Raw genomic sequence first — 25,141 nt, forward strand, 5'->3', positions numbered from 1 at the left:
GCGCATATTGCCGACCTAACAAAAAAAAAAATGGCGGGCAAAAATCAGAAGCCTCGGGCTTCCGAACGGAAGTGGCTCTACAACGTTGGAGAGTGATCAGACGGGGTTAAAGCGATTACAACAGTTGCACTCAGGATACCACCACGTCGGGACCTAGTGGCAGAATACAATGGTGTAAAGCTCTTTGCAACGGTTAGGGACGGAAGGCAGATGTTCGCCGTGTGAACGCCGGTAAGTACACTGATTCCAACCGGCACCTATACTGTTGCAAATGCCCCGTCTGAACGCACCCTCTGTGTGGCATCACTCTCCTTCTGAGCGCCTTCCCCTCCCTAAGCTCCACCCTTCCCAGGCTCCTCCCCCAAATTTCCAAGAATTTCACAACCCAGAGTTGGCAACCCCACTTTTCGAACTTGGCAGGAGCTGTTGTTTTATTAGAGAAAACAAAATGTTGAAAGAAACTTGAATATATGTAGCAAGTAAAGGTAAAGGCTTCCCTTGCTCAAAAGCTAGTCGTATCTGACTCTAGGGGGTGGTGCTCAAGTACTTACAGTTTTATCAAACCTAAATTTATTTTACTGTTTTTAGGACATGAAATATATTTACTCAATTCACTCAAGCAATACTTTGCACTCTCCTCTTCCCTGTCTCCCATAGCCAATTTCTGTCAAATGGCCATGGCTGGGGGGGAGGGGGGACACACCACTTTCACTATTATGACTATGAACATGGCTGGGTGAGACTTCAGTAGGCTTAGAGGGGAATAACTCTGTTAGGATTGCATAGTTATTCTGATTATAAAATTAAAGAAGTTATGCTGGGATCTTAAAGGATGTATCAAGTAAAATGCTGACCTGTTTTCAGTTCTTCACTCATTCCTAATTTGTGTGTATTCATTCCGTCGATCTTTATTTACAGCCCGTAAAGCCATACAGAAGCAGAACAAGCAACATTAATTAATTAGTGTGTGTTCGGCATTTGTTTCTTTTGCTTGGTGCAGGTGATTCTTAAATTTGAGGAATGTGAAGCAAATGGTATTGGGGGCTGTGTTGCATACGGGCCTTGTCATCACATTGCCAGATCAATATGCTTCTTCTACATTCTGTGACATTTCAAAGTATTTTTGCAAGATCATGTCGTAAAAGTGTCGCCTGTTTTGGGATATAATCAAGTGCAGTAGCCATGCAACCTTGGCATCCACCTCCCAAATTCTTGGTTTACCTGGGAGCTGGGTGACATGAAGTGGCCTGGAAGATGACTTGAGCAACATTGGTGGAAGACTCAGGATGAATCAGACAGAGCATGTCATAAAGCCCATTTGCAGACCTATCAGGTGGCGATGCCATCAAAGAAGACTTTCTTCTCTGCCACCATTGCATCAATAGAATCTCATCCAGCCTAGTTGTTCAAAGTGGTTTGTGACTTGATTAAACCTAAGTCTGACCCTGCCAGCGATGAAAATTTGGCCCCCAGCTGTGATATTTTGCTAACAAAATCTCTCTCATCTGTTCCAACTTGAAGACCAAGTTTAGTGCATATCCTGTACCTGTGGTGTCAGAAGCACCTGTTTGTCATTTTGTTATAGATAGTTTCAGATTGATCCTGCCCATGAATGCTGACAGGATTCTTGGGAATGCGAGGGCCACCACGTGCTCTGTATCAATGGCTTTAGGAATCTTGCTGGAGAAAGGTATTGAAGCTATAAGTGAAAATCATAGGCTCTTCTGTGATTGAGCTGCCTTTCCCTAGGCCTTTGAAGGAGGCTGTTATTAGACTTCTTCATTGGCTAGGGATGATCCAACTGGGTGGAAATTATCTTGTGAGATGCCGCAGGGTTCTCTTCTCTCAGCCATGCTCTTCAATTTATAAGGCACTGAATGAAATTGTCCAGCGTTTTGGGGCTGTGTGTCCATCAATATGCAGATGACACTCAGCTCTATATTTCATTATCCGAGTCTGTAGTCTAGATGCATCCATCTTGGTTCTGAACTGGTACTTTGAAGCTGCGGTCAAGTGGCTAGGGCAGAACAAACTGAAGTTGAATCTAGGCAAGACATAAGTAATGATGGTCAAGAAGACTGATATTCTAGAGCAGAGGTGTCGAACTCATTTGTTATGAGGGCCAGATCTGACATAAATGTCACTGTGTTTGACCCGGCCATGGGTGCTATAAAATGTAACACAAGGTACCAGAGATATGAACTTTATAAAGATGGTTTCAGATGCCAAATAGCAGGCATGATTGGATTAGGTGTGATATGCAGAGGGGAAGTATCAGGCCTCACATTTGGCACTTCTGTTCTAGAGGAACTGTAGCCACTTGTCCCAGATGGAGTGACATTGGCTTTTTCAGAGCAAGAGCTTGGGGGTGCTCATGGACTCTGCCTTGCTGTTTGAAAAGCAGGTTAACATGGCGGCCAGTACCACCTTCTATCAGCTACATTTGATTTGCCAGCTTTCTCATTACCTAGACTCAGCTGATCTGGCCATGCTGATGTATGCTTCTGTAACCTTGTGGGTGGATTACTGCAGCACCCTCTACACTCTCCAAGACATAAGGACCCACCCAAGTGTTCTAACTCCTAATCAGGGTCTTTTTGAAATAAAATAAATCCAGATAGGAACAGAGAAATCCAACCATTTGTTTAGAAAACTTTGCAGAATAAGCCAAAATAATTTCCTCAGTGTACATTGTGCTTATCAGAAGAATCGAGTCTGGAATCTACATATTTGAAGGACCATCTCCTTCCATATGTCCCTGTGTGCCAACTACGATCATCAGGCAGCCATCTGCTGGTTATCCTACCACTTTGGGTGGCTTGTCTGGCATCAGCCAGAGCCTGGGCCTTTTCCATCATGGCTCCACTCCTGTGGAATGGGCTCCCTGAGCAGATGTGTGGGGGCCTTCCCTGGAGTTTTTCAGGAGGTGCTTCAAGTTCTGCCTATCTGCCAGGGCTTTTGAGGGTGTTTAAAAGGCAGGTATCTTTTAAAGGGAAGTAGGGGGAAGACGGTTGGGGGTTTCTAGTTTATCTTTGGTTTTAAGCTGGGAATGTTGTTTTTTAATGATTTTTTATTTTAGCAAAACAGACAAAACATAAAATGGGGGTATCTAAGTATTCTTACATTTCTTGTTAACAAAACTCATACCTAATTTAGTTGTAGTTTTATCCATTACACCTTGTATGATTGAAGCTGGGAATATTTTAACTATTATTCTAAGCTACCTTGAACCAGCCATGATCTGGATAGCGCACACTAGCCTAATCTCGTCATATCTCAGAAGCTAAGCAGACGACTAAGGAATACTAGGTTGCTATGCAGAGGCCAGCAATGGCAAACTACCTCTGAACATTTCTTGCCTTGAAAACCCTATGGAGTTTCCATAAACCAGCTGTGGACTGATAGGAAAAAAATCTTGAATGAAGGGAAAAGTTGGGATATAATTTTTAAATAAATAAATAAATAACCACCCATGAACAGTTAAGGATTGCCAGCCACCAGGTGGGACTTGGAGATCTCAAAGAATTACAGTTGATATCCAGACTTCAGTTCCCAAGAGAAAATGGCTGCTTTGGGGGGGTGGAATCAATGGCATTATATCCTGCCCTTCTCAGACTCCCTCCCCGCAAAAAATCTCCAGCAATTTCCTGACCTGGAGTTGGCAACCCTTTTTCAGGTACTATTAGATCTTTGCTAACAGATAAAGTCATATTCTATTTTCAGGGTGGGTTTCCCTCCCCCCCCCAGTTTTTTGTTATATCAATCATTTCACAGCCTGCACAATTACCTAACTAAAGTTTGCATTTGAGTTGCTCTTTTTTTGGAAATTTTATCTTCTGTTTAGAGTTGCCAGCAAGTGCTGTCTGACGGCACTCCAACAGCCAGAAGGAGGGGAAAATGTAAAGCTCCATCACTGACAGCCCCCCCCCCCAGTATCCTGTTGGACAAGAGATATTCATTATAGTCTGTGTTCTGGAGAAGTCATGTTCTGCAATGTTCTCTCGCATCTTATCGTAGCAAATTTTGGATTCATTGTTTGAGTTAAAATCAGGAGTCTTATTAAGACTAAATTCAGTGACCCAGATAACACAATTTTGTTGAGCCTCCAACTTTAGAGCATTCATTTATGGTGATTTCAGTAAATGAGCTATATAGTCATGTTATCAGTCCATTAATAGCACATTGTTGTCTCCATATGGAAAATTACAGTAGTTCCTCAGGCATTTCAAGGTATATTAGAACTGGCCTGAACATTACAGACCTATCTACTAAAGAATTCCATAGGCATTGTCTGAAACCATATTGGTTTAGAGATGTTAAGATTCAGATATAATAATAAAATTACAGCTTATTAAAAAAAAATCCAGAAACAGAGAGATAAAAACGCAATAAGAAAAAGGGATATTTGTTAGAAAGCATCATGGTTCCTTAGCACTGAACTCATACACATTATTTTCCATACATGGTGCACTGCTGTTTTAAGTTTAAAACCTTCCAAGTACTAATGAGGCAATGTATTCTCAGTTTTGGTGTAATAATGAGACACAATCACATTCCTATTTCCTTTTTTAGATGCAAGATTTACGGAATACAGAAGGAGCTCAGTATAGTTCCCACCCCCAGATGGCAGCCATGAGACCAAGAGTTCAGCCTAGTGATATTAGGCAGCCAGGAATGCTGCAGCATGGTCAACTGACTACCATTAACCAATCACAACTAAGTGCTCAACTTGGTTTGAATATGGGTGGAAACAATGTTCCCCACAATTCTCCATCTCCTCCTGGAAGCAAGTCTGCAACTCCATCACCATCCAGTTCAGTTCATGAAGATGAAGGAGATGATACTTCTAAGGTATGTATTAATTGAAACTCTGTGGGGGCTTTTAAATGGTTTTTGTAGTGATTCTGTGGATCAGTATAACAGATAATCTCATTTACAAATTCCTGCTTTTAATAAGGCTTGTTGTGAAATGTACAGAGTGATACCAATTAGTTCCTGTATGTATATAAACAGGTTAAACAAAATTCACATGTTGTAGCTCTCACCTCCACCCTCCAGTCTGCCCCATATAGGATGAGACACAGGAGATGCAGGTGAAGGAAGATAACTGCATATAGCTCTTCATAGGAAACAATATACTGCAATTTGTTTTACCACAGTTTATGTTTTTAAAATACTGTTAATTCTAAACATCTATAAACATTTCATCTGTGCAGGAAAAAAGGATGTGGTATAGTCTTTCCTGTATGGTACCACTTCAGAATATTAGTAGGGAATTGCATATTTTAATATCCCTTTACATAAAATATTCCCTGTATGCAGAAGATAAACATGTCAGGGAAGTGGGTTTTAGATTAGAGTTCTCCTAATGTGGTTCATTTTATGTGTTTTTTACATGGCAAAGTATTTTAAAAAGTGAAGTTTCTTTCTTGCATTCTGAAGTAGAAGAGTCCAAAAAAGAAATTTTCTGTATGCTTTTTTTTCTTTGTGTTTTTGAATTTTCACTCACTGAGCAATAATGTGCATCAGGCAGTGAATAGAACACAGATCAAAAGGGTCGGTGCCCTTCAGACTTCTCTATACTGGCAACAGCAGATTGTGGGAAGTGATGAGTAAAAATGAGATCAGGGATAGACAGTTAAGAGTAGAAATGGGAATGAGAATATCAAAAGGAAGAATGGAGGCCTGTAAGGTGAGACTTGGCGGTTTAGGAAAGGTTTTTTTAAAAGCTGTATCTAAGAAATGTAAAGACAGAGGGGAGTCTGCCTGTTGAACACAATGGGAATGGGAGAAGACACAGGGAGCTGATGTGCATGAGTTTGACAGAAATGGTGTAGGGGAACATGAGGAAGGAAATAAATCAAGTGATCAGCAAATGTTTTTAAGTGAAGCCTAGAGATGTTAAGCTTCGTGTAAAGCATGATAGGAAGCTATCATCATCTTCCAGCTGGGATGGGTTTGTAGTAAAAATTTTAATGGGAACAAAATTGAACTTTTGGCCAAACTGGAAAAAACACACATAATGTAAACAAAATTATTGAGAAACCCAAAGAACACCTTGAGTGCACATTTTTGTACCTCAGCACCAAACACAGATGTTCCTCAGTCATCAGGAATAAAATCAGGATCTGATTGTAACAGCAAAAGGAGGTACTATACCACCACCCTGCAAGGAGCTTCATTCCCTGAGTAATTTTCTCTCCATCCAGGGACCAATACCTGAAGTGACTTCTGCTACACAAAAACCACTTGCGGGGGGGGGGGGGGGCAAGTGGAGAGAATGCAGACATTTTTGTCCACATAATCCATTTTCTTGTTGAAAATAAATCCTTCCTAGCTCCTACAAAACTAGGAGCATATCAGGTTTTTAAAACACACATAACTGGTCAAATACTTTAAAATGTTTTCTGTTTATGATACTTTAAAATGTTTTCAGTTTATGATACTGACATTAAATTTCCCAATCTAATATGTGATATCCCGCTGTAGACAATTTCTGAATGAGTTTTAACATATGAACTTAGTTTATGATTCACAGTTGTATATAAATTCCACCAAGATTAGTAGCACCAAACTCAGTATCTCTTAACAGCAACTCGTGAAATAGGGGGTCAGTTAAATAAAGATGAGCTGTAGACTAGTATATCAAGGATGTAATTCAGCCATGAGTTATGCCTTTTTATGTCATTTTAATACTTTCATTCCTGATACTGCAAAATAATCAGGTATTTTAAGAAAATAAGTCTTCGAGCAGTCTGAATAAATTCTGGTCAAAAAGAGTATTAGTCACTGAACAGACATTTTGTAGAAATCCTTTTTTCTTGCATATCTTATACCTTTTAGCATTTTTCAATATGCATTTTATATGGGAAAATAATTTGCATATGAAATATATAAACATAAACCAATTCAACACTTTCGTTTCAGCCTCTATTAATTTTCAAAATATTTGCATATTGGGCCAGATTCAGTGAAGTACTCAGCTTCCTCTGCTTCTCTTAAAGAGTTTCTTCAGAATGCTCAGTTTTATAATGAAGCAGTAAACGAAACATCTTCCCCTTTTTATCTTTCTGTGACACTGATTGCATATTCTGTGATCATTATGATTTTTATATGACTTAGCAGATCTGACTCACTGACTCAAATATTTCACATGAAATCTTTCCATTTAACAAGTAATAATGCCACCTAGTAAATATACTCTCAGTAAAAAAGCTCACCCACATACACTTAGTCCAAGCACGCCGCTTGACTTAACATTTAAAAAGACACCCCCCAATGTTGCAGAACTTAAAAGAAAATGCTAACACTCAGACTCTGATGACAGTCAAATGGTCACTCATTGAGAATGCTTTTATATGAGAATATTTATATATGGGTGGTATAGACAAGAGGGTTCTCTTAAGTGAGCTTAGTGATTACATTGGACCACAAGGGAGAATGCAGTTTCTATAATATGTGGGAGCCAAGCTGTATAAGAGTTTATACATCAGAACCAGCACCTTGAGTCATGGCCAGAGCTAGTTGTTCGGGCACTGGAAAGCTATGCATGAGAAATCTAAAATAAAGACTTGTAGAAGAAGAGGAGGAGGAGGAGGAGGAAAAGATTGGATTTATACCCCACCCTCCACTTGGAGTCTTAGAGTGGTTTACAAACTCCTTTCCCTTCCCCTCCCCACAACAGACACCCTGTGAGGTAGGTGGCACTGAGAGAGCTCTGAGAGAACTGCTCTTTCAAGGACAGCTCTGACAGAACTATGGCTCGCCCAAGGTCATCAAGCAGCTGCAAGTGGAAGAGTGGGGAATCAAACCCAGTTCTCCCAGATTAGAGTCCGCGCACTTAACCACTACACCAAACTGGCTAAAAATAGCTTTTCAAAAGATGGAATTGATGATAGAGCTCCTGGCCACACATAAAGAGACTTCTTCCTGCAGAAGAGCTTCTCTCAGTGGATAACTCTTCTGGAACAAAGGTCCTGCAATGGGAAAAACTAGTGTCTACTATGTCTCTGGGTGGACACTGTCCTTGGAAATGGTCTTGGAAATGCTGTGTTTTTCTCCTAAAGTTTGGTTTTGTATTCTAAGATCATATTCTGGAACTGGAGAGTTATTTTTTCAAAAAGGTCTAAAGATTGCTGGCCCTGTTAGATAAGTAGTTATCCTTTTGCTGATTGCTTTCCTGCCTGTTAAACAATCAGGAACTTAATGATAAGACTACCTTCTTAGTCTACTTGGATGATAACCTCACTTAAATTGTCCTTTCCACATGAGAGGCCAACAATAAATGTTATCCAGGTGTATCTGAAGCTTGAGGGTAACTGTTTGCTCAATAGTCTATGCAAAAAAAGAGATATTGGGGAAGGGGAACCACTGAACACAAGAGTCCCAAATCCTGAATATTAGGACTGAGATTGATTTTTGTTGTTGTTCAGTCGCACAGTCGAGTCCGACTCTTAGTGACCCCATGGACCAGATTACGCCAGGCCTTCCTGTCTTCCACCGTCCTCTGAAGTTTGCTCAATTTCATGTTCGTTGCATCTATGACACTGTCTAACCATCTCATCCTTTGCCATCCCCGTCTTCTTTGACCTTCAATCTTTCCCAGCATCAGGGTCTTCTCCAGTGAGTGCTCCCTTCTCATTTGGTGGCCAAAGTATTTGAGCTTCAGTTTCATTATCTGGCCTTCCAGGGAACAGTCAGGGTTGATTTCTTTTAGGATAGACTGATTTGATCTTCTTGCAGTCCAAGGGACTCTCAAGAGTCTTCTCCAGCACCATAGTTCAAAAGAATCTATTCTTCAGCGCTCAGCCTTCCTTATAGTCCAACTCTCGCAGCCATACATGACTACCGGGAATACCATTCCTTTGACCATGCGGACTTTTGTTGGCAGGGTGATGTCTCCACTTTTTATCATGCTGTTTAGGTTCACCATCGCTTTCCTTCCAAGGAGCAGGCATCTTTTAATTTCATGGCTGCTGTCACAGTCTGCGGTGATCTGGGATCCGAGGAACGTGAAGTCTGTCACTACTTCCACAACTTCCCCTTCTATTTACCAAGGAGTGATGGGGCCAGATGCCATGATCTTAGTTTTTTTGATGTTGAGCATCAAGCCCACTTTTGCGCTCTCCTCTTTTACCCTGAGCAAGAGGCTACAGCTATTTTGAAGCTTTTGCTTCTGATCCTAAGATGTTGAGAGAGTTAAATCACACAAGATGGTCTAAAAGTCATATAGTTCAGAATATTGCCTATAAAGAGACTTGAATCTGTGTAAGTAAGAGGCCTTTAGGTTTGCCAGCCTCCCAATGGGGGTGGGCAACCCCTCCCCCCAGCAGGCATAGCAGCAGCAGGAGAAAAATAAAATTTAAAATGGCCACTGGTGTTACATCACTTCCAGAAAAACCTGGAAGTGACATTCATCCTAGAAAAATCCCCAAAGACTCTATGGTTTTACCTTAGATTTTCAACTAATTCCAATTCCAATTGTTTATTATGGCAAAAGCCAGCAACATTATCAATTCACAAAAATAGCTAGTAAATTAATGATAATACAAAGACAAAATATGAGGTATATATAAAAGAAAGAAAAAAGAAAAATATATAAAATCCAGAATAGTTGAAAACAAGTTACAGTATGTCTTCCATTACAAGGGATTTACATTTTCTAATCACTAAACAACAGAATCTGACCACAGCATAAGATACAAAACTTTGAGAATCTCCTAGGAGAAAGTTACACAGAATTTCTGGCCTAAATTCCAGATAAGATTGCAGAGGGATAAATTTAGACAGTATGAAATAAGACCGTTTCCCCCAATAAAATTTACAATACAAAAGTACATGGGTGGTGGATTCCACCATATCAGACTTACAAGGACATTATCATTTTTGCATAGGCACATGTAAAAATGTACCTTGTAAGGGAAGTGCCTCAAAACAGGCCCTAGAGAATGCCATCTGTAGGGTTCATAAGAAATATCAGACAGATATGGGGCAGCTTTAAAATTGGACCAAGATTTTAAACATCTGAAACTCTTTGGAAGTAAAGCATCCTCATTTTGTAATTCAATATCAAGAAGTCTTTGGGTAATAATTGTTCTTGCCCTGTTTAGGCTTCCATAAAAAAGGTCCTCAGGGTTTAATCCAATACATTTAATTTTATTAAGAATTAGAAACGGCCCGGGCAGGATAAGGGTCCAAAGCTAAATAAAAAGGCATCAAACCTTTTGGATTATAATGAATTTTCAACCAGAGAAATATTGCCTGTTCCCAGATTTTTAATTCAACCCTGGGTTGAAGCTGGCTAATTCCAAGAGAGATGTGATATCCCTTTCAGGTTTTCCCCAGAAGTGGCATCATTCCATTACCCAATATCCCCCTGCCCACCCCCCAAGCCCCATCTCCTTCTGGTTGTCAGGCCTGGCCTGGCCAACCTAATGTATCCAGTTTCTAGGGTGTACTGGGAGAATTAGTAAAAATTATTTACAGTACATTTCCCATGTTCCATAAGTTTATTTCTAACCACTTCACTACTACGGCCATCTAGTAAGAACTAATTACTCATTATGTTGGGTCATTAAAACTGTATTTTGGTGTTGCTAAATAATTGTGATCTGCCATTATATCTTCACAAATACGTATCTCTAACAAGATGGAAGACTATTTGTTTCATGGTCATTTGGATTTCACTTATGAAAGGGTTTCATGGGGTTTAGAGAGAAGGGAGTCATGAGAATACTGTAAACAGCGGTGTTAACTAACTGAAACATGATTGCTGAAGAAGTGCTACAGCCTATTCTGTTTATGTGGCAGAGAGAGGCTTAACCATTTTTACTTTATATGGTAAGTTATACTAGAATTTTATGTTGTTTGTTCAGTCTATTATGCAGATGGCACTTGATTAAAATCTATTTTAAACTATGGTGATTACTGCGAGATACTGTGAACAAAACAGCTCTCCTACCACCATTAAAGGCTTTGGAATGATTGCAGTTTATTTTAAATATGCTTATAGGCGTTCCTTAACTTCTCAGGGGACATTTAGATATCAACAGTGTGCCTTATTTGATAGTCTTAAATCCTTTACTATATATCCTTGTGATCTATTATTCGTGCAACATGGTTAATACACACATTTTTAAAGTGAGAAACCATTGCTTTCTTGTGATAAATAAGTTAAATACATCACTATAATTAAGCAATAAGTCCTGACAGGAGGTGGATTACCATGAGCTAACTACACCTCTAGGGATTCTGAAGCACAAGTCTATGCTTAGCAGAATAAGTATGAGGATTTTTTTAATTATTTCCCATCTGTCTCTGTTTTGGTGGTTAGTAGCAAAGTCTGTTTAACTGCTAGATGGTTGTAAGCATAAGGTGGAGACATCATCCCCATTATTTTCAAGGTTATTAGTTGTGGAATTTATCCATATATTAAAATATATTAACAGAATTTCTTTAGGGAATAGTCTGTCTTTAGTTCTGTGAATGAACAACTCAGAGGCAACGGATTATTTAGATTGTTTCAGAGCTTGTTCAGTTTACAGATAACAGTTTCCTTGTTTAACCTTTGGGCATATTGAATCACAAGGCTAAACATTGGATCATAACTGTACCCTAAATATATGAAGGTTTATCCAAATGTTTTTTAAAAACCTTCCCTAAGAGGTCTACACATATCACCTAGTCCAGCAGCAATATCATGACATCCCAAACCATGGACAGAGGTGGAGATTTACCATTGACTTAGCCTGTCCATCAGCTTTTTAGGAGGGAAATCATGAAATATGTTTGTTTTCATGCTGAACAAGCAGAGTAAATCTCTCTAAATAACAAAACAAAAAACATTCTTCAAGGTTTACCAGAACACAGATGAATTAGTGCTTGCGTCCCCCCATATAGGTGAAAGATTGGTGAGGCTTTCGGTGGAAACTTGGAGCTCTTTCAAGTTTCCAGTTCCTTTGCTGGCTCTTGCTTGGAGGAGTTGGCTCAGCAAAGAAAAAGGATAATTAACCAGCCTTGTCGCAATGTAGGAGTCACATTAGTTGTTTCTGAGCATGCTGTAAAGTTGCAATTTTACAGATTTCCTCAGGAGTAAGCCTATTGAAGAACTAATTGTTCATCAATTAACTAGCAGTCTAAGCAACAACTAATTTGGGTGACCTCCCTGACTTCTTTGAATTTGAAGATGCTACTAAATACAGCCAAATATTTATACACAGAGATGTCCAGGGATGAAATTACATTTAAAATTAGTAACAGTCCTATATTTCTCAAAAAAAAAGATAAATACATATTGCTGTAGCTTAGTTGAATGACAATTATCAACTGTGTTACATTGATATGAAAAAATACACACAAACCAGAAATGACATTACTGCATTAAAGGTCAATGGATTGTATCATATAGCTAAGGAGAAAGGCAATGCCATTTCATCCACATAAGACAGCAAAGAGTAGGATATAACCAGGGGTCCACACTAAAATAATTGGTCAGGCAAGAATGGACCTTTACTCTGGTGAAGAGATATCTGGCCACACCCTCCTTGTGATATCTGGCCCCACCCACAGTAGGCTGGAGGCCTATTGAAAGAAGCCTCTGCATCCAGCCTCTTCTTGTGCTTTCCTTGCCTGTAATCAGAGAAAGGACAAGAATATCCTTGGAAAGTGTTGCCCTGTTCCTAACAATCAGGATGTAGTAGTGCTTCCTAAGGATATCATCTGGCTGGCTGCTCTGGAAAACAGGATACCTGACTAAGAGCAACCTTTGGTCCAATCCAGCAAAGTCAATTTATATGCTTTTAATTCTCAGGTGGCTTCTTTATTATCCACCAGTGTACAAATCTTTCAAATACATAAACAAATAAGAAAAAAGTCTAGAAGATAGGTCTGTCAATGAGGACTAGCTGTGACAGAGTGTGGAACCACATGGCAGAGATAGGATACTTCTGAGGATGAAGTTGCAAGGATAAACAACAGGGGAAGACAGTCAACTCCATGCCTTCTTCTAACCTATGGGAGGCATCTGATTTTGAAATAGGATGATGGACTAAATTGACATTTTGTCCAGTCCAGCAAAAGCTATTTTTCTGGCTTTATTACTTTGCACTGATAGACCAAACACAGTCAAGTAACAGTTTAATCTAATGTTAGCAGTAAACATGTTTGCCCCAGATTTCAGTTGGATATTTCCCAGGTACAGCCTCCTGCCTAGAAGGGACAACTTGCTCCAGCCCTCTGTCATTACCATTCTGCGATCTGAGCAGTACTGCTGCTCCAACCAGCCCACTACTCAGGATGAACTGGTCCCTGCCTCAAATACATGAAAAGCTGCATGTGGGAATGGACTGAAGTCCAGATGGGGCTAACTGGCTAATCCCTACCCACAACCTGGAGTTACAACCTAGAGTTCCTGCCAAGCTAGAGCCTATCCCACACCTGTGTGCAGGTTCCATTTAGCTACTCACCTGAAGCTGAAGGAGCTCTTTTAGCAGACTCTTAACCCAGCATACCTGGTCTGCTTCCTATTGTGGCCCCAAAAAACCCCACAACTCCACCCTAACTTTCCAGTTCATCCCTTCAGTCTCCAATGGCAATGAGTCTTTTCCCGAGAAGTCAATTTTTGAATTCCTTCACCAACTGTGTTTTCCCCTTCCAAGTCTCACTGATTGAGACACATTGAACATTTCCTCTCTCTTTGGACAAGGGGTCAGAATGCAAATCTCACCATTCTGATCTCTTCTTCTGGGAAGAGGAAAGTTCTCATGGCATCCCAGAGAAGAGACACAGCGAGACATTTCCAGGGGGGGGGGAATCAAAACTCTGAATCACAACTGTGGGCCACGCAACATGACACACCAGGTCACATGCAGCCTGTAAATCATATGTTGTGTACACATGTTATAACTCAATATATGTTTGAGGACAAACAGTACAGGTATGTGTGCAATTGTGTTGCTCTTCTTTAGAAAGCAGTAATGAAAAATGCCAACTGTCGATTTGGGGCATACAGGGCCGGCTCACCCACTAGGCGAACTAGGCATTCGCCTAGAGTGCTGGGCCCTGGATGGAGCGCTGAGCTGTGCCTCCCCCCGCCGCCAAAAGCCCGCAAGCAGCTCTCCAAGTGTCAGCACTTCGCTAATTGGGGAGAGGCATCCGGTGAGCATCCCCCGCCTGGAGACAGGATCCCCCCCACCTCCCTCCCAAACTGCCTTCTGAAGCGGAGCACGAGAGAAATCTCTCTTCCATCTTGGAGGGCGCTGCAGGAACATGTGGGGCGTGCTCGCTGGGTCTGACAGCTGCGGGGTGGAGGCGGTAGCGGCGGTAGCAAAAGGGTGGCTGGCTCCAGAGGTCTCCAGGCCCCACCGGGAGTTTGGCATCTGCACCACAAGGCAGCCTCGCCTAGGGCACAGAAACACCTCAAGCCGGCCCTGGGGGCATAATTGGGAGGATAAGATTAAAACATTGAGTTGTAATTTAAAATCAAAACTGGAACCATAAATTTTGTGTGATGTTGACTGTATAAAGTATAGTTTGAACTACATAGAAATTGTCACTGCCCCCTGCCCTGAGTGGCTCATTCAAAATTCAGAGGCCATTTTCTAGAGCATAAATAGCTTTCTGGATTAATTGATTGCTGGATTGGAATTTCCTGGCAGCATTATCAAAGACATTAAAGGAAGCTGTTTTCTAACACTGGTTTCTGTTCTTGTGCATAATAACCAAACTACTGTGAACCAGAAGCAGAAAAATTTCACTTTTCATGATGATCCTGTTCAGACAGTTCTCCTTGGGGTGATTTTTACTTGAACTCTTGCAGTGGTTTCCCCCCCCCCCATAGTTCTGATGTAAATGAACAAATTTTCAACAACTGTCTTGATTTAAGATGGAGATGAATTGAACTTTAAGCTTGTCTTAATCCAGTAGAAGGTTAAAAAAAAATCCTACCATAAAACAGATTTTTCCTGCTACTGTATTTGGATTTCCTCTGTAATTGAACTACTAGCCAGTGCATAATGATATTCTTCAGAGAGATGCCAAGCCATTAGCGGTAATATTTGAAAAAAGATGAAAAGCTAAGCTGTAACTATGTGAAAGAAAAATACATAATAAAATTTAGAAAGTAAAGTTATATAATCTAGTATATTTAAAATGCATTTTAGAGATGAAAACATGTAAGATAACAGAATTTTGGATTATTAAAAATATATAATTGAAATGCCTTTTTAAGCTGCAAAACCCCTAAATGCATGTTGACAAAACACTGGGGATTTAGTTTTATCTACAGTAATTGTGTGTGTGTGTGTGTGTAATGTAGACTATACTTACTTTGCAGGTCAATGGTGGAGAAAAAAGACCTGCTTCTGATATTGGGAAAAAACCAAAAACTCCCAAGAAGAAGAAGAAGAAGGATCCTAATGAGCCACAGAAGCCTGTTTCTGCCTATGCATTATTCTTCCGAGATACTCAAGCAGCCATCAAAGGCCAAAACCCAAATGCTACCTTTGGGGAAGTCTCTAAAATTGTAGCTTCCATGTGGGATGGCTTGGGGGAAGAACAAAAACAGGTACCAAATGATACTTACATATGCATGAAATTGATTAACTGAATTGTAAATACAAAATGTATGATTTAACTATTATTTTACAGTAGCTATTTTTATTCCTAGAATTAAGCCAACAAATGTCCCTAATTGTAACCTGGATCAGGACTAAGCTTCCACTGCCATCTTCTGTAAATGCTATATTTATTTTCTTACCTGGAGCTTCAAATAGCTGTAATGATTCCACAAGCCTGAAACTAATTAGCAGGTATTACGTTAGAAGAGTGGTGTAAACAACATAAATTTGAACAAAGCTCCACATTTGCAATATTTAACATTCAGTTCTGATCAATTACTTGTTTTTGCATTTACCTATTCTTGGTTTGTGCTCTAAAAAACTACTAAAACATCATGCTAAAGAAGGCTGCTGCTCATATCTTTATCTTTTTTTTGTGAAGGAATTTTTGAAGGATCATTCAAAAGCTCCAAGGCTAGTACTAGACTTACATACTGTAATGGGTTATTATCGAGTGTAAATGATTATAATAATAACATTGGCATATATTGGGATATTATCTAGTGTAAAGGATTATAATAATAACATTTGCATATATTGGGATATTTCACCACTAATGGCATGGGCACTGTCCAGTAAGTGCCCATGACACATGTGCAACCATGTTCCAGGCAACATATTGTTATGGCAGTGGAATGTGTACCTCGCAGTGTCAAAGTGATAAAATAACTGCTCAAATTATGCAAAAATTGATTTCTCTTTTGCATTCCTCATTCTCTGTTGGGAATGGCCATGTCTGCAAGAACTTTAGAACTGTAAAATGGTTGCATGGCAAAAATCTGTGTGGTGTGCTATACAGAGATAGTTGCTTTCCTTATAACATGGTTGTTCTGTGAAAAGTGCACTGTTCTTATGTTTTTCTCCAATGCAAGATGCCTTCCCATAATGCTAGAGGCCCTTACAGAAGAAGGCTTTTTGCGCCTGGGCAAAAAGCCATCATTTGCAGAATAGCGCCACAGGATCCAACCCATAATGTTCATTTTCATTGTAGGATTGCTGTTTTAAAACTGTTTACAGAAAAAAAAATTGAACAAAGGATGGGGGGCAGGAAATTAGGACACCATAGAGACACTGGCCAGCCATAACATGTGAAGGCAGAATGGATACTCTGTACAAAAGGTGAATGGGAGCCATGTACACAATGTCATATCTCAGCTTCAACCATGAGTAACAATGAACATCGGAAGCCTTCCTTTACCATATCATGAACATGAAAGTTGTCTTCTTGCATTAGCTAGCTTTCTTGTACCCTTACCTTTCAACCTGCTTGCCGCGTACACCATTCACTGAAAGCTTTTATTGCCACCCCCTATTTTCAGGCTATCATCCCCTGTTTTTCACCCTGCTGCATGTTCTGCTGGGGAGAGATAAGGAGGCTCCTGCAGCCCAGGAAAGGGAGAGCTGGAAGGAGTCCAAGAACTCCAAGAAATCCACCCTTGTCCCCTTACAGGGAGTTTACCACAAACAGGCAGTCTGCAGAGATGAACTAATTTGTCCCCAGTTCTTAGAATTTACACAGAAAACATTGTATGCACTGCTTTTCTTCCTTGTATTTGCCAGCCATGTTACACTAATTGACAGAAACATCCAGGGGTTTCTCATTTTCCAGCTGTGTTTATTTGACTTAGCATATGGGAGCATGCAAATTATTAAAGGAAAGCTGTGTTAATCACGGGAGTTTGGCAGTTTCTCATGGTAAATTACAGAGAAGCAAAAGTGTGTTCCATTTAAGAATACAAAGTAATGTAATCTGAAAGGGTTCTGCCTATTGCCGTATAAATCTTAAAACCTTCAAGCCAGTGGCTCCTTGGGCATTTGCTACAACAAACTGTTTGAGGTCTACCTGAAATGCTTGTTTTCTGTTAAGCAATAATATTAGTTTGTGACTGCTAAGCAGTGGCCCAAACACTGGGGTAGTGGATCAGTTTTCCAGGTAACTTCAAAGGGATGTCCCCTTCCCCCATCCCTGCTCTAATATATACAGCAGCCTCTGTTGCTTGAAGTCAGATTCTGACTTCAAGTTGAATGGATTATTTGTCCCTTTCAGTACAGAAATTCTTCTGTAAGATGTGAATATATTATATCTCAGTATCATAAGATAGCTGCTTGCTTCAGGCTTCTCAAGCAATGCAGTGTACTCAGACTAAAGCTCAGTAGTAACATAATTTGGGCTCTCTAACTGCTATCCTTGCTGCAAAAACAAAACCTGAAAAAGACAGCATTAAAATTCTAGAAACACAGAATGTCAAAAATCCTGCAGGAGATTTCCCTTAAAAAAAAGTGCCTTTGGAACACCCGCGGTAAGTAAAAGATGGACAAGCATGACCAATACATGAAAAGTTATTGGAAGACTTGGGAGAAAACCCTTTATACATGGACATTACAGCACCTTGTTTGGTTGTAGGCCTATCTGTGCCTGCACTGTGAAGCAATCCAGTGTCTGCTCCTAGAGTTCTCAGTTCGATTCTCATACAGGGAAATCTCTCCCCCCACCAGTTTATTGTGCCAGTTTTGTTTTATTGTTGTCTACTTTTGTTATTGTTCCCAGCTTGAGGCCAAGAAATTCCTGGAGATTTGGGGGTGAAGCCTTTGAGAGGGTGGGGTTTGGGGAGGAAAGGTACCTCAGCAGCGTATAAAAGCCAAAACAGAGAACTGATCTCTGTTGTTTAGCGATCAGTCATAATTCTGTGGGATCTCTAGGCCCTACCTGGAGGTTGGGGAAACTACCATTTCTTCCATTCCTGAACAAGAGAAATAGGAAGTTTCTAGTTTGGGGTGCTACTTGATTCTCCAGGTCTGCTCAATGGCACATAGTGTCTTCTATCAGCGCCACCTAGTTTACCAGCTATGGGTGTTTTTCAGATAGCAAGATTTGGACACAGTGATTCATGATCTGATCTGATCACATTCCCATTAGTTTACTGTAATATGTTCTATATGGGGCTGCCTTGGAAAACAGTTCAGAAACTTTAATTGGTCTAAAAAGAAGAAGAGTTGGTTTTTATACCCCACTTTTCACTACCTGAAGGAATCTCAGAGAGGCTTACAATCGCCTTCCCTTCCTCTCCCCCCACAACAGACATCCTGTGAGATAGGTGGAGCTGAAAGAACTCTGAGACAACTGCTCTTGAGAGAACAGCTCTGAAAGAACTGTGACTGGCCCAAGATCACCCAGCTGGCTACATGTGGAGGAGTGGGGAATCGAACCCGGTTCTCCCAATTAGAGTCCACCGCTCTTAACCACTACACAAAACTGACTCTCTAAAATGTGGCAGACAGGCTACTGTCAGTTTGGTTATGGGGACTGTATCACCCCTGTGCTAAAAGATGTACACTGATCACCCATCTGTTTCCAGGCAGAATTCAGAGTGCAGGTTCTTACCTTTAAGGTCCTAAACAGTTTGGGGCCAGGGTACCTGAAAGACCATCTCTTCCAATACTATCCAGCCCTCCCATTAAGATCTGTCTCTCAAGCCATGCTCTTTGTGCCCCTGCCTTGAGAGATGAGGCTGGTAGCAACTAGAGGCATTTTCTGTGGTGGCATCTCCCCTTTGGAATGGCCTCCCCCTTGAGGCTAACCTGGCACCTCCTTTATTTTGTTAGGCACAAGGCCTGTACAGGCTTTTAGTTCAGGGTTCTATCTTATCACCTTTTCTGCTTTCCACGTAGTTTTCATTCTGCTTGTCCAATGGCTTTTTTAAAATATTGTGATGTGGTTTTCATTGTATGCCTCCTCAAGCTGGGCTATGAAGAGGCAGCATAGAAATATCTTAAATAAATAAACAGAGGGAAATTAGCCCCAGCCCTGTCCTTCTTTTCAGCTCTACCTCTGTTTAACCTACAAATTAAGTACTGCTTCCATATGTTACAATTACTCTTCTTTCATTGGTTTGATGCTCTCTGTTTTTCCCTGTTCCCCCTCCTTTGTTCCCAGGCATGGCATGCTCTTGTGCACGGAGATCTTTGTAGGGAATTTTCCATAAGTCGTTTTTCTTAATGCACATTTTCATTAAAGAGCGGGGATGGTCATATGCATAGCAGTCAATAGCTGAACATGGAGAGAGAGAGAGAGAGAGAGAGAGAGAGAGCTCTTTTTTGGCTTTCAAACAGACATTTAAGTTTGAATCAACCTGGCTTGAAAGGCAGTTTAGGTAGGGGGGGGGGGTTTCTCCTGAAGTATTTTTTTTAAATTCATTTTAAATCAGAACCAGATGTATAAATACACTAAATGAACTTTGAGTTCTTAATTGGAGACCCAGCAGGGCTATAATAGACTGAACAAATTACAAACAAAATGTCCTTGTTTACATTAGTGTAACTGACTTCTTGGATGCAGCCAAAGACCTTCATAAAACAGGCCATTATGCTAAAAATGGGACTGAAAGCCCACTCAAGGAGTATTGCACAGAGTTCACCTCTCTTTGTAACACTACTGATGTCTGTTGAGCCATTTCAGGAATGTGCTTGCCCGCAAATATACACATTTTGGTAAGCCTGTTTACTTGTACTTGGTCCTTGTCGCAGAAGACAGGTCTATGTACCTAGGGAACGAAGGCGTAATGATCAGATAAGACATGCAAGGGAGCTGTTGAAGTGCTATAACATATGCTTTCTTTCAGGCTGCATAATTTGTTCTCTGTAATATTCGTTGCAACAGTTCAGCTCAATAGCAACACCTCATTATTTTATCCCTCAGTATTTATTCCTATGTTTGACGCCTCATGAAATTACTGTTAATGTGTTTATATAAGGCCAGATCTGACACAAGTGGGAAGGATTTAATTTCCCACTCAGTCTTTACTGCTGATGTGTCCTCTATCCCCTGGTAGAAGTGGCAAGTGTAAATAGTTAATTTGCTTCAATTATGAGCCTGTCCCGCTAAATTAGAGGCAGCAGGGATATGAAGAGCTAGAATTATACTTCTGAGGCAGCTGACAAATCCTCTGAGCCCACAAAATCAAATCATTTACTCCTCACTGGTGCTCAAACACCCACTAGACAAATGCTGCAGCTTATCCTTTATCATCAGATGGGAACTTCAATTGTATCGGCCATTACTTGAGGAATCTGAAGACCTTCCGGGTTCTCTTAAAATTTCTCCTGCTGTTAGCATTTTGTTATACCAACCAACTGCTTTCTAAGTTTTGTAATGCTGTGTAAACATATACAACCTGTTTCTGAGGCCTGTTTTAATATTTGAACCAAAGGTCGTAGTCATGGATAATATCAAGTTGGAATTCTGTTGCTGATCCTCTGCTACGTTTACTGTGGTTTTGGCTGGTAATTCACTTTCTGCATACTGTCATTTTACAAAGACATGGTGGTACTTCATTTCATTGCTGCTGAATAGGCACTCTTTTCCTCCTATGTAACTTATTGGGGAGCAGCTGTGCCTCAAACAAATCCACTTATGAGACCATCTCTGCCAGAAGAAATCACACCTACTTATACTCACAGTGGCCCATAGGATTTCTACATCCTCCACACATCCTCATTATTTAAAAAAACTACTTTTAAGATGTGAAAGAATTACTAAAATTCACTTTCTTTGAGTACAAGACATCCCACATTTGTACACCCTTTTTCTACTGTGGTGTCATTCTAGGGTTGAGTATAGTCAAATGAATTTATTATTTTATATCCCACCTTTTTTCTCTCCAAAGGGGGGGGTGAATCTAAGGTGACTTGTCAAAAAAATACTAAATACAAATTGATGAAGGCAGGCGGATGCAAGAGACCTTGCTTTCTGTCTCTCCTCTGCCACAGAGTGGTTAGCTGCTGAAGGAGGGATCCACAATAACATTTGAGCCAGGTAGGCCACTGGAAAGGGCTTTTTTTCTCTCTCCTTCTGCTAAGCTGCAGAAGGACTATCCACGGTACAACATAATATAACCTATCGAAGGAATGATTCAAGTGCACATAGGAAATTAGCTTCTCTGCTTGCCAGGGAGAGAGAATAGATTGTTGTGCTTGAACATTTACAATGCTTCTTAGGTAGGAGACAAAAGTAACATATAAAGAAAGTACATGGCTCTATGAGCATATGAAAACATGGTGCCCATCCCCTTTTCCTACCTTGCCTGACTTCTGCTGCCAACTCATACCCTTGCAATTGACAGAAATTAACAAATCTTTCTGCCATGGATTGCCTGTCTATGAAAGCTTTCCTCCTCAGGCTCCTAGTTTGCAGGATCATTGTTAATTTCTCTCTAATGAAGGAAGAAGGGGAAAGGACAATTCTGACCACCAGAACCAGTGTTGTGACAAGTTATTATAATACCGTGTGGAACCCATACCACTGAATTGAGACAAACATTTCCAGGAGGCCACGGAACTGGGACTACCATCCCCAGGATACCATCTTGTGATTGAAGATCTTTTTGTAACATCTAGAGCACTTTATGTTGTTGTAAATGTTGGTTTTATCTTGTTTTTATTGTTTTAACTACTGGCATATGTTGCCCTATTTGTGAGCCACCCTGAGCCCGCTTGCGGGGAGGGAGGGCTATAAATTTGAATAAATAAATAAATAAAAATTTATTTGCTGTATCTCCACCTGTGTGTTCAGCAGAGAGGATGGGCTGGCAGTAATGCTGTGGGCCCCTATACCTGTCTTTATCTTTAAGACAAGATTTCCCTCCCTCATACTGAGCCAGTATACTAAGAACAATGGGATTACATATTTTGAGAAGATTTCTAAGTGTGACAGTTCAGTTGCATCTCCATAATATTCATTCATATTTTATTCATTACCAATTATATTTTATTATCTGAAAATTTGCTTGTGGAATGAAAGCACTACATCTTCTAAGTTACCCATGTAGGGGGGGAAATGTATATGTGTTTCAGTTTTCCTTTCAAAAGCTTGCATTTAAGTATAACAATGTGTCAATTTTCCTTAAAGCTAATCTTGCTTAATTAACATTTAAAAACCTTGTTGTTTGTGCATGGGGAGAATTCTTTCATATAACTTCAGTATCTAACAAAAACTTGATTTGAAAGTTGGCATTGTGGACTGTTTTAAAAGATTGGAAAGTGAATATACAAACTATATCTCTTGGTTGTTAACCACCAGATTAGTTGAAAAAGAAGCCTTTGTTGAGGTAGTAGTAGAATTTATTACGGTCACTAGACCAGCCACGCCTTTGTTGAGGTAACAAGATGACAATTTCCCTATTATTCTTGTTGTTTTCACTTTCTTATTTTCACATCCGCCTGTCTGGTTTTTTTCTCCTTTTGTTTAGAGAAGATTACCTTTTTTCAATATAAAAAAATGTTAGTTTTACACATGTAGCTCCTTCATTGCTTTCCACTACTCCAAATGCAACTGTGTTTAATGAATAGGAACACACATAGGTTGGTAAAATATATCTTGATAGTACAGTGCCAGTCTGTATATTTAAATTACCAGCCATCCAGATGTTTCTATGTAAGCCAAGTATTGTTCCCATTCAGCATTCCTAGGCTGAAGATGACTTGCAATATTGCATAATTATAATCCGATTTCTTTTCAGATGTTTCTATCAAACACTCTGTTTCAAGTCTTTGTGGCAGATATGAAAGAAGTTTCTAGTTATATCAACTAGACTAGCCACAGTAACCAAAATTAGGTAACAACAATAGATCCTGTGGTTGTAATAGCACTATGTCCAAAATTTAAAAGAACAATCACAACATATATTTCTAATGGATTAGACAATCAAAATATTACAGTAGAATTTGAACAGAAGTTTTGCCCTACATATAATGTTCTCAAAAGCAAGAAAAATGGTTCTTCCTTCTAATATTCTTTATATATACATGCAAATTAGGTATTGGAATCCATTAATAACAAATAGGAATCTTCCCCTTTTCAATGCGGATGTGTTTTCTAGATAATTTCCACGTTTTGAAGAGAAACCTTCTTCTAAGCAGATTCCATAATTCTAAAATTGTAAAGAATATACCATAAATTATATACAGTTTATTTATTTATTTATTTATTATTTCAACTTGATATACCGCCCTAACCCCCGTAGGGGTCTCTGGGCGGTTTTACATTTTTTTGGGTGCTAGTCACATATTTGAATCCTAACTAAGGCCACATCAATTCAATGGAAGGGGCTGCCTACCGGCACCCTGGTGGAGGCTGGTGTCATTCTTTCGGCTCGGCTCCTTTTCCCGGCTGTGAGATGTTCTAGCGCTTAGGCAGACAGGCGGATGGTTCACAGGCGACGTCCTCCTCGGCCCGACTACGTCCTTCTGGCTCCGCGCACCTCTTTCATGAAACCCAGTACAAAAAACCTCAGCGTGCCAAAAGTCACCAAGTACTCACCAACCAACAATGTCAAAATTTCTTATAAGCAAAACTCCATAATTTGAAATCTAACAAATATACGATTGCCCCCCCGCAGTGAGAATAATGAGACAGACAATGGTTTGGAATTAAACAAGGGCCACTTTATTAACTATTTAACAGAACATTGCAGCAGTAACAACTAAGCAAGCATGGAACAGGCAAGGCAGGTGTCACTTCCTGACCAACCCCCTTGCCCTTGAAGGGCAGGTCACCCAGCTCCGGTCGTGAGCCAACTCGCTGGCTCGTGACCAGCAGCCCAGCAAACTGGTTGCCCCCTAGGAGTTCCTACGGCTGAAGCCTTCCAACTTGCAGGGAGGAGCCTGCCCTAAAAGGTTCCCAGAGGTGATCACCATTCCCCACCCAGGACCCTGAAATCCGAAGGCAGTTCCTGATGACCCCCTGTTCCCTAAAGGGATATGCCGTAAGGTGCTCACCAGTTCCGTTTTCTTGCTTGCACAAACCTGCCATAGTCAAGGCCAAGCCTCTGCTTTGGCCTTTGCTCCCCACGCAGCATTCTAATGCCAACCTAATCCCTTGCTGCAAGTCCTGCAAAAATATCCCATTGCCCTTGTCAGACAAATGCACTCCGTCAGCCCTATACAGGTCCTGAAACACGACCCGTATATCAGGGTGTGGCAAAAACATACCCAACCCAGTGTCCATGGCCTTTCTCAGTTTCCTATTAACTTTACGTCTGTCGTGGTCAATACACCTGGGGTCCCCCAAGTTCTACCACACCTGGCAGGGCAGTATGGCTGACCATACTATCAGCACACTGGGCCACCTTGCTCTTATCCTCGCAAGGTCTGCCTCAGCTTGCAACACAAGAGCCTTGCCCTTCATTAGACCCAGGTCATTGCCCCCCAAGTGTATTACCAGGACGTAAGGAGGAGGCCCCTTCCTCTCGTTGAATAGCAAGGGAAGAAGCACAGGCCATCGCATGCCCCTCCTTCCCAACCATTCTACATTTGCCCATTCACTAAGGCCAAGCTGAGAACCGCTGGATGTCCTCCTGGCCCGATGAGCTGCCCAGAAGACCATGCTGTGGCCGCAGATGATGACCCTTCATTGTGCCCCGTGGCCTGCAGCATCCGTAAAAAGAATATCAATAACCCAAACAGAACCCTTCATGATATTAAACAGTGCAATTTCGGATGTATCCCTTGTAGCAGAGTGATTTCCAGCAACC

General features: G+C 40.7%; 1 protein-coding gene across 1 annotated transcript in view; it reads left to right on the forward strand.

The window, feature by feature from the left end:
• The window catches only part of TOX (thymocyte selection associated high mobility group box), a gene marked incomplete at its 5' end in the record, with an annotated part of 161,665 nt that overhangs the window by 91,588 nt on the left and 44,936 nt on the right, over positions 1 to 25,141 (forward strand). The window contains 2 exons of the mRNA XM_015412855.1: positions 4,573 to 4,851; positions 15,332 to 15,562. Of these exons, the coding sequence (XP_015268341.1) occupies positions 4,573 to 4,851; positions 15,332 to 15,562 (510 nt within the window). The remainder of the gene's footprint in view (positions 1 to 4,572; positions 4,852 to 15,331; positions 15,563 to 25,141) is intronic.

The sequence above is a fragment of the Gekko japonicus genome, unplaced genomic scaffold, assembly GCF_001447785.1.
Source record: "Gekko japonicus isolate JY-2015 unplaced genomic scaffold, Gekko_japonicus_V1.1 scaffold1233, whole genome shotgun sequence".
Taxonomy (NCBI): Eukaryota; Metazoa; Chordata; class Lepidosauria; order Squamata; family Gekkonidae; genus Gekko; species Gekko japonicus.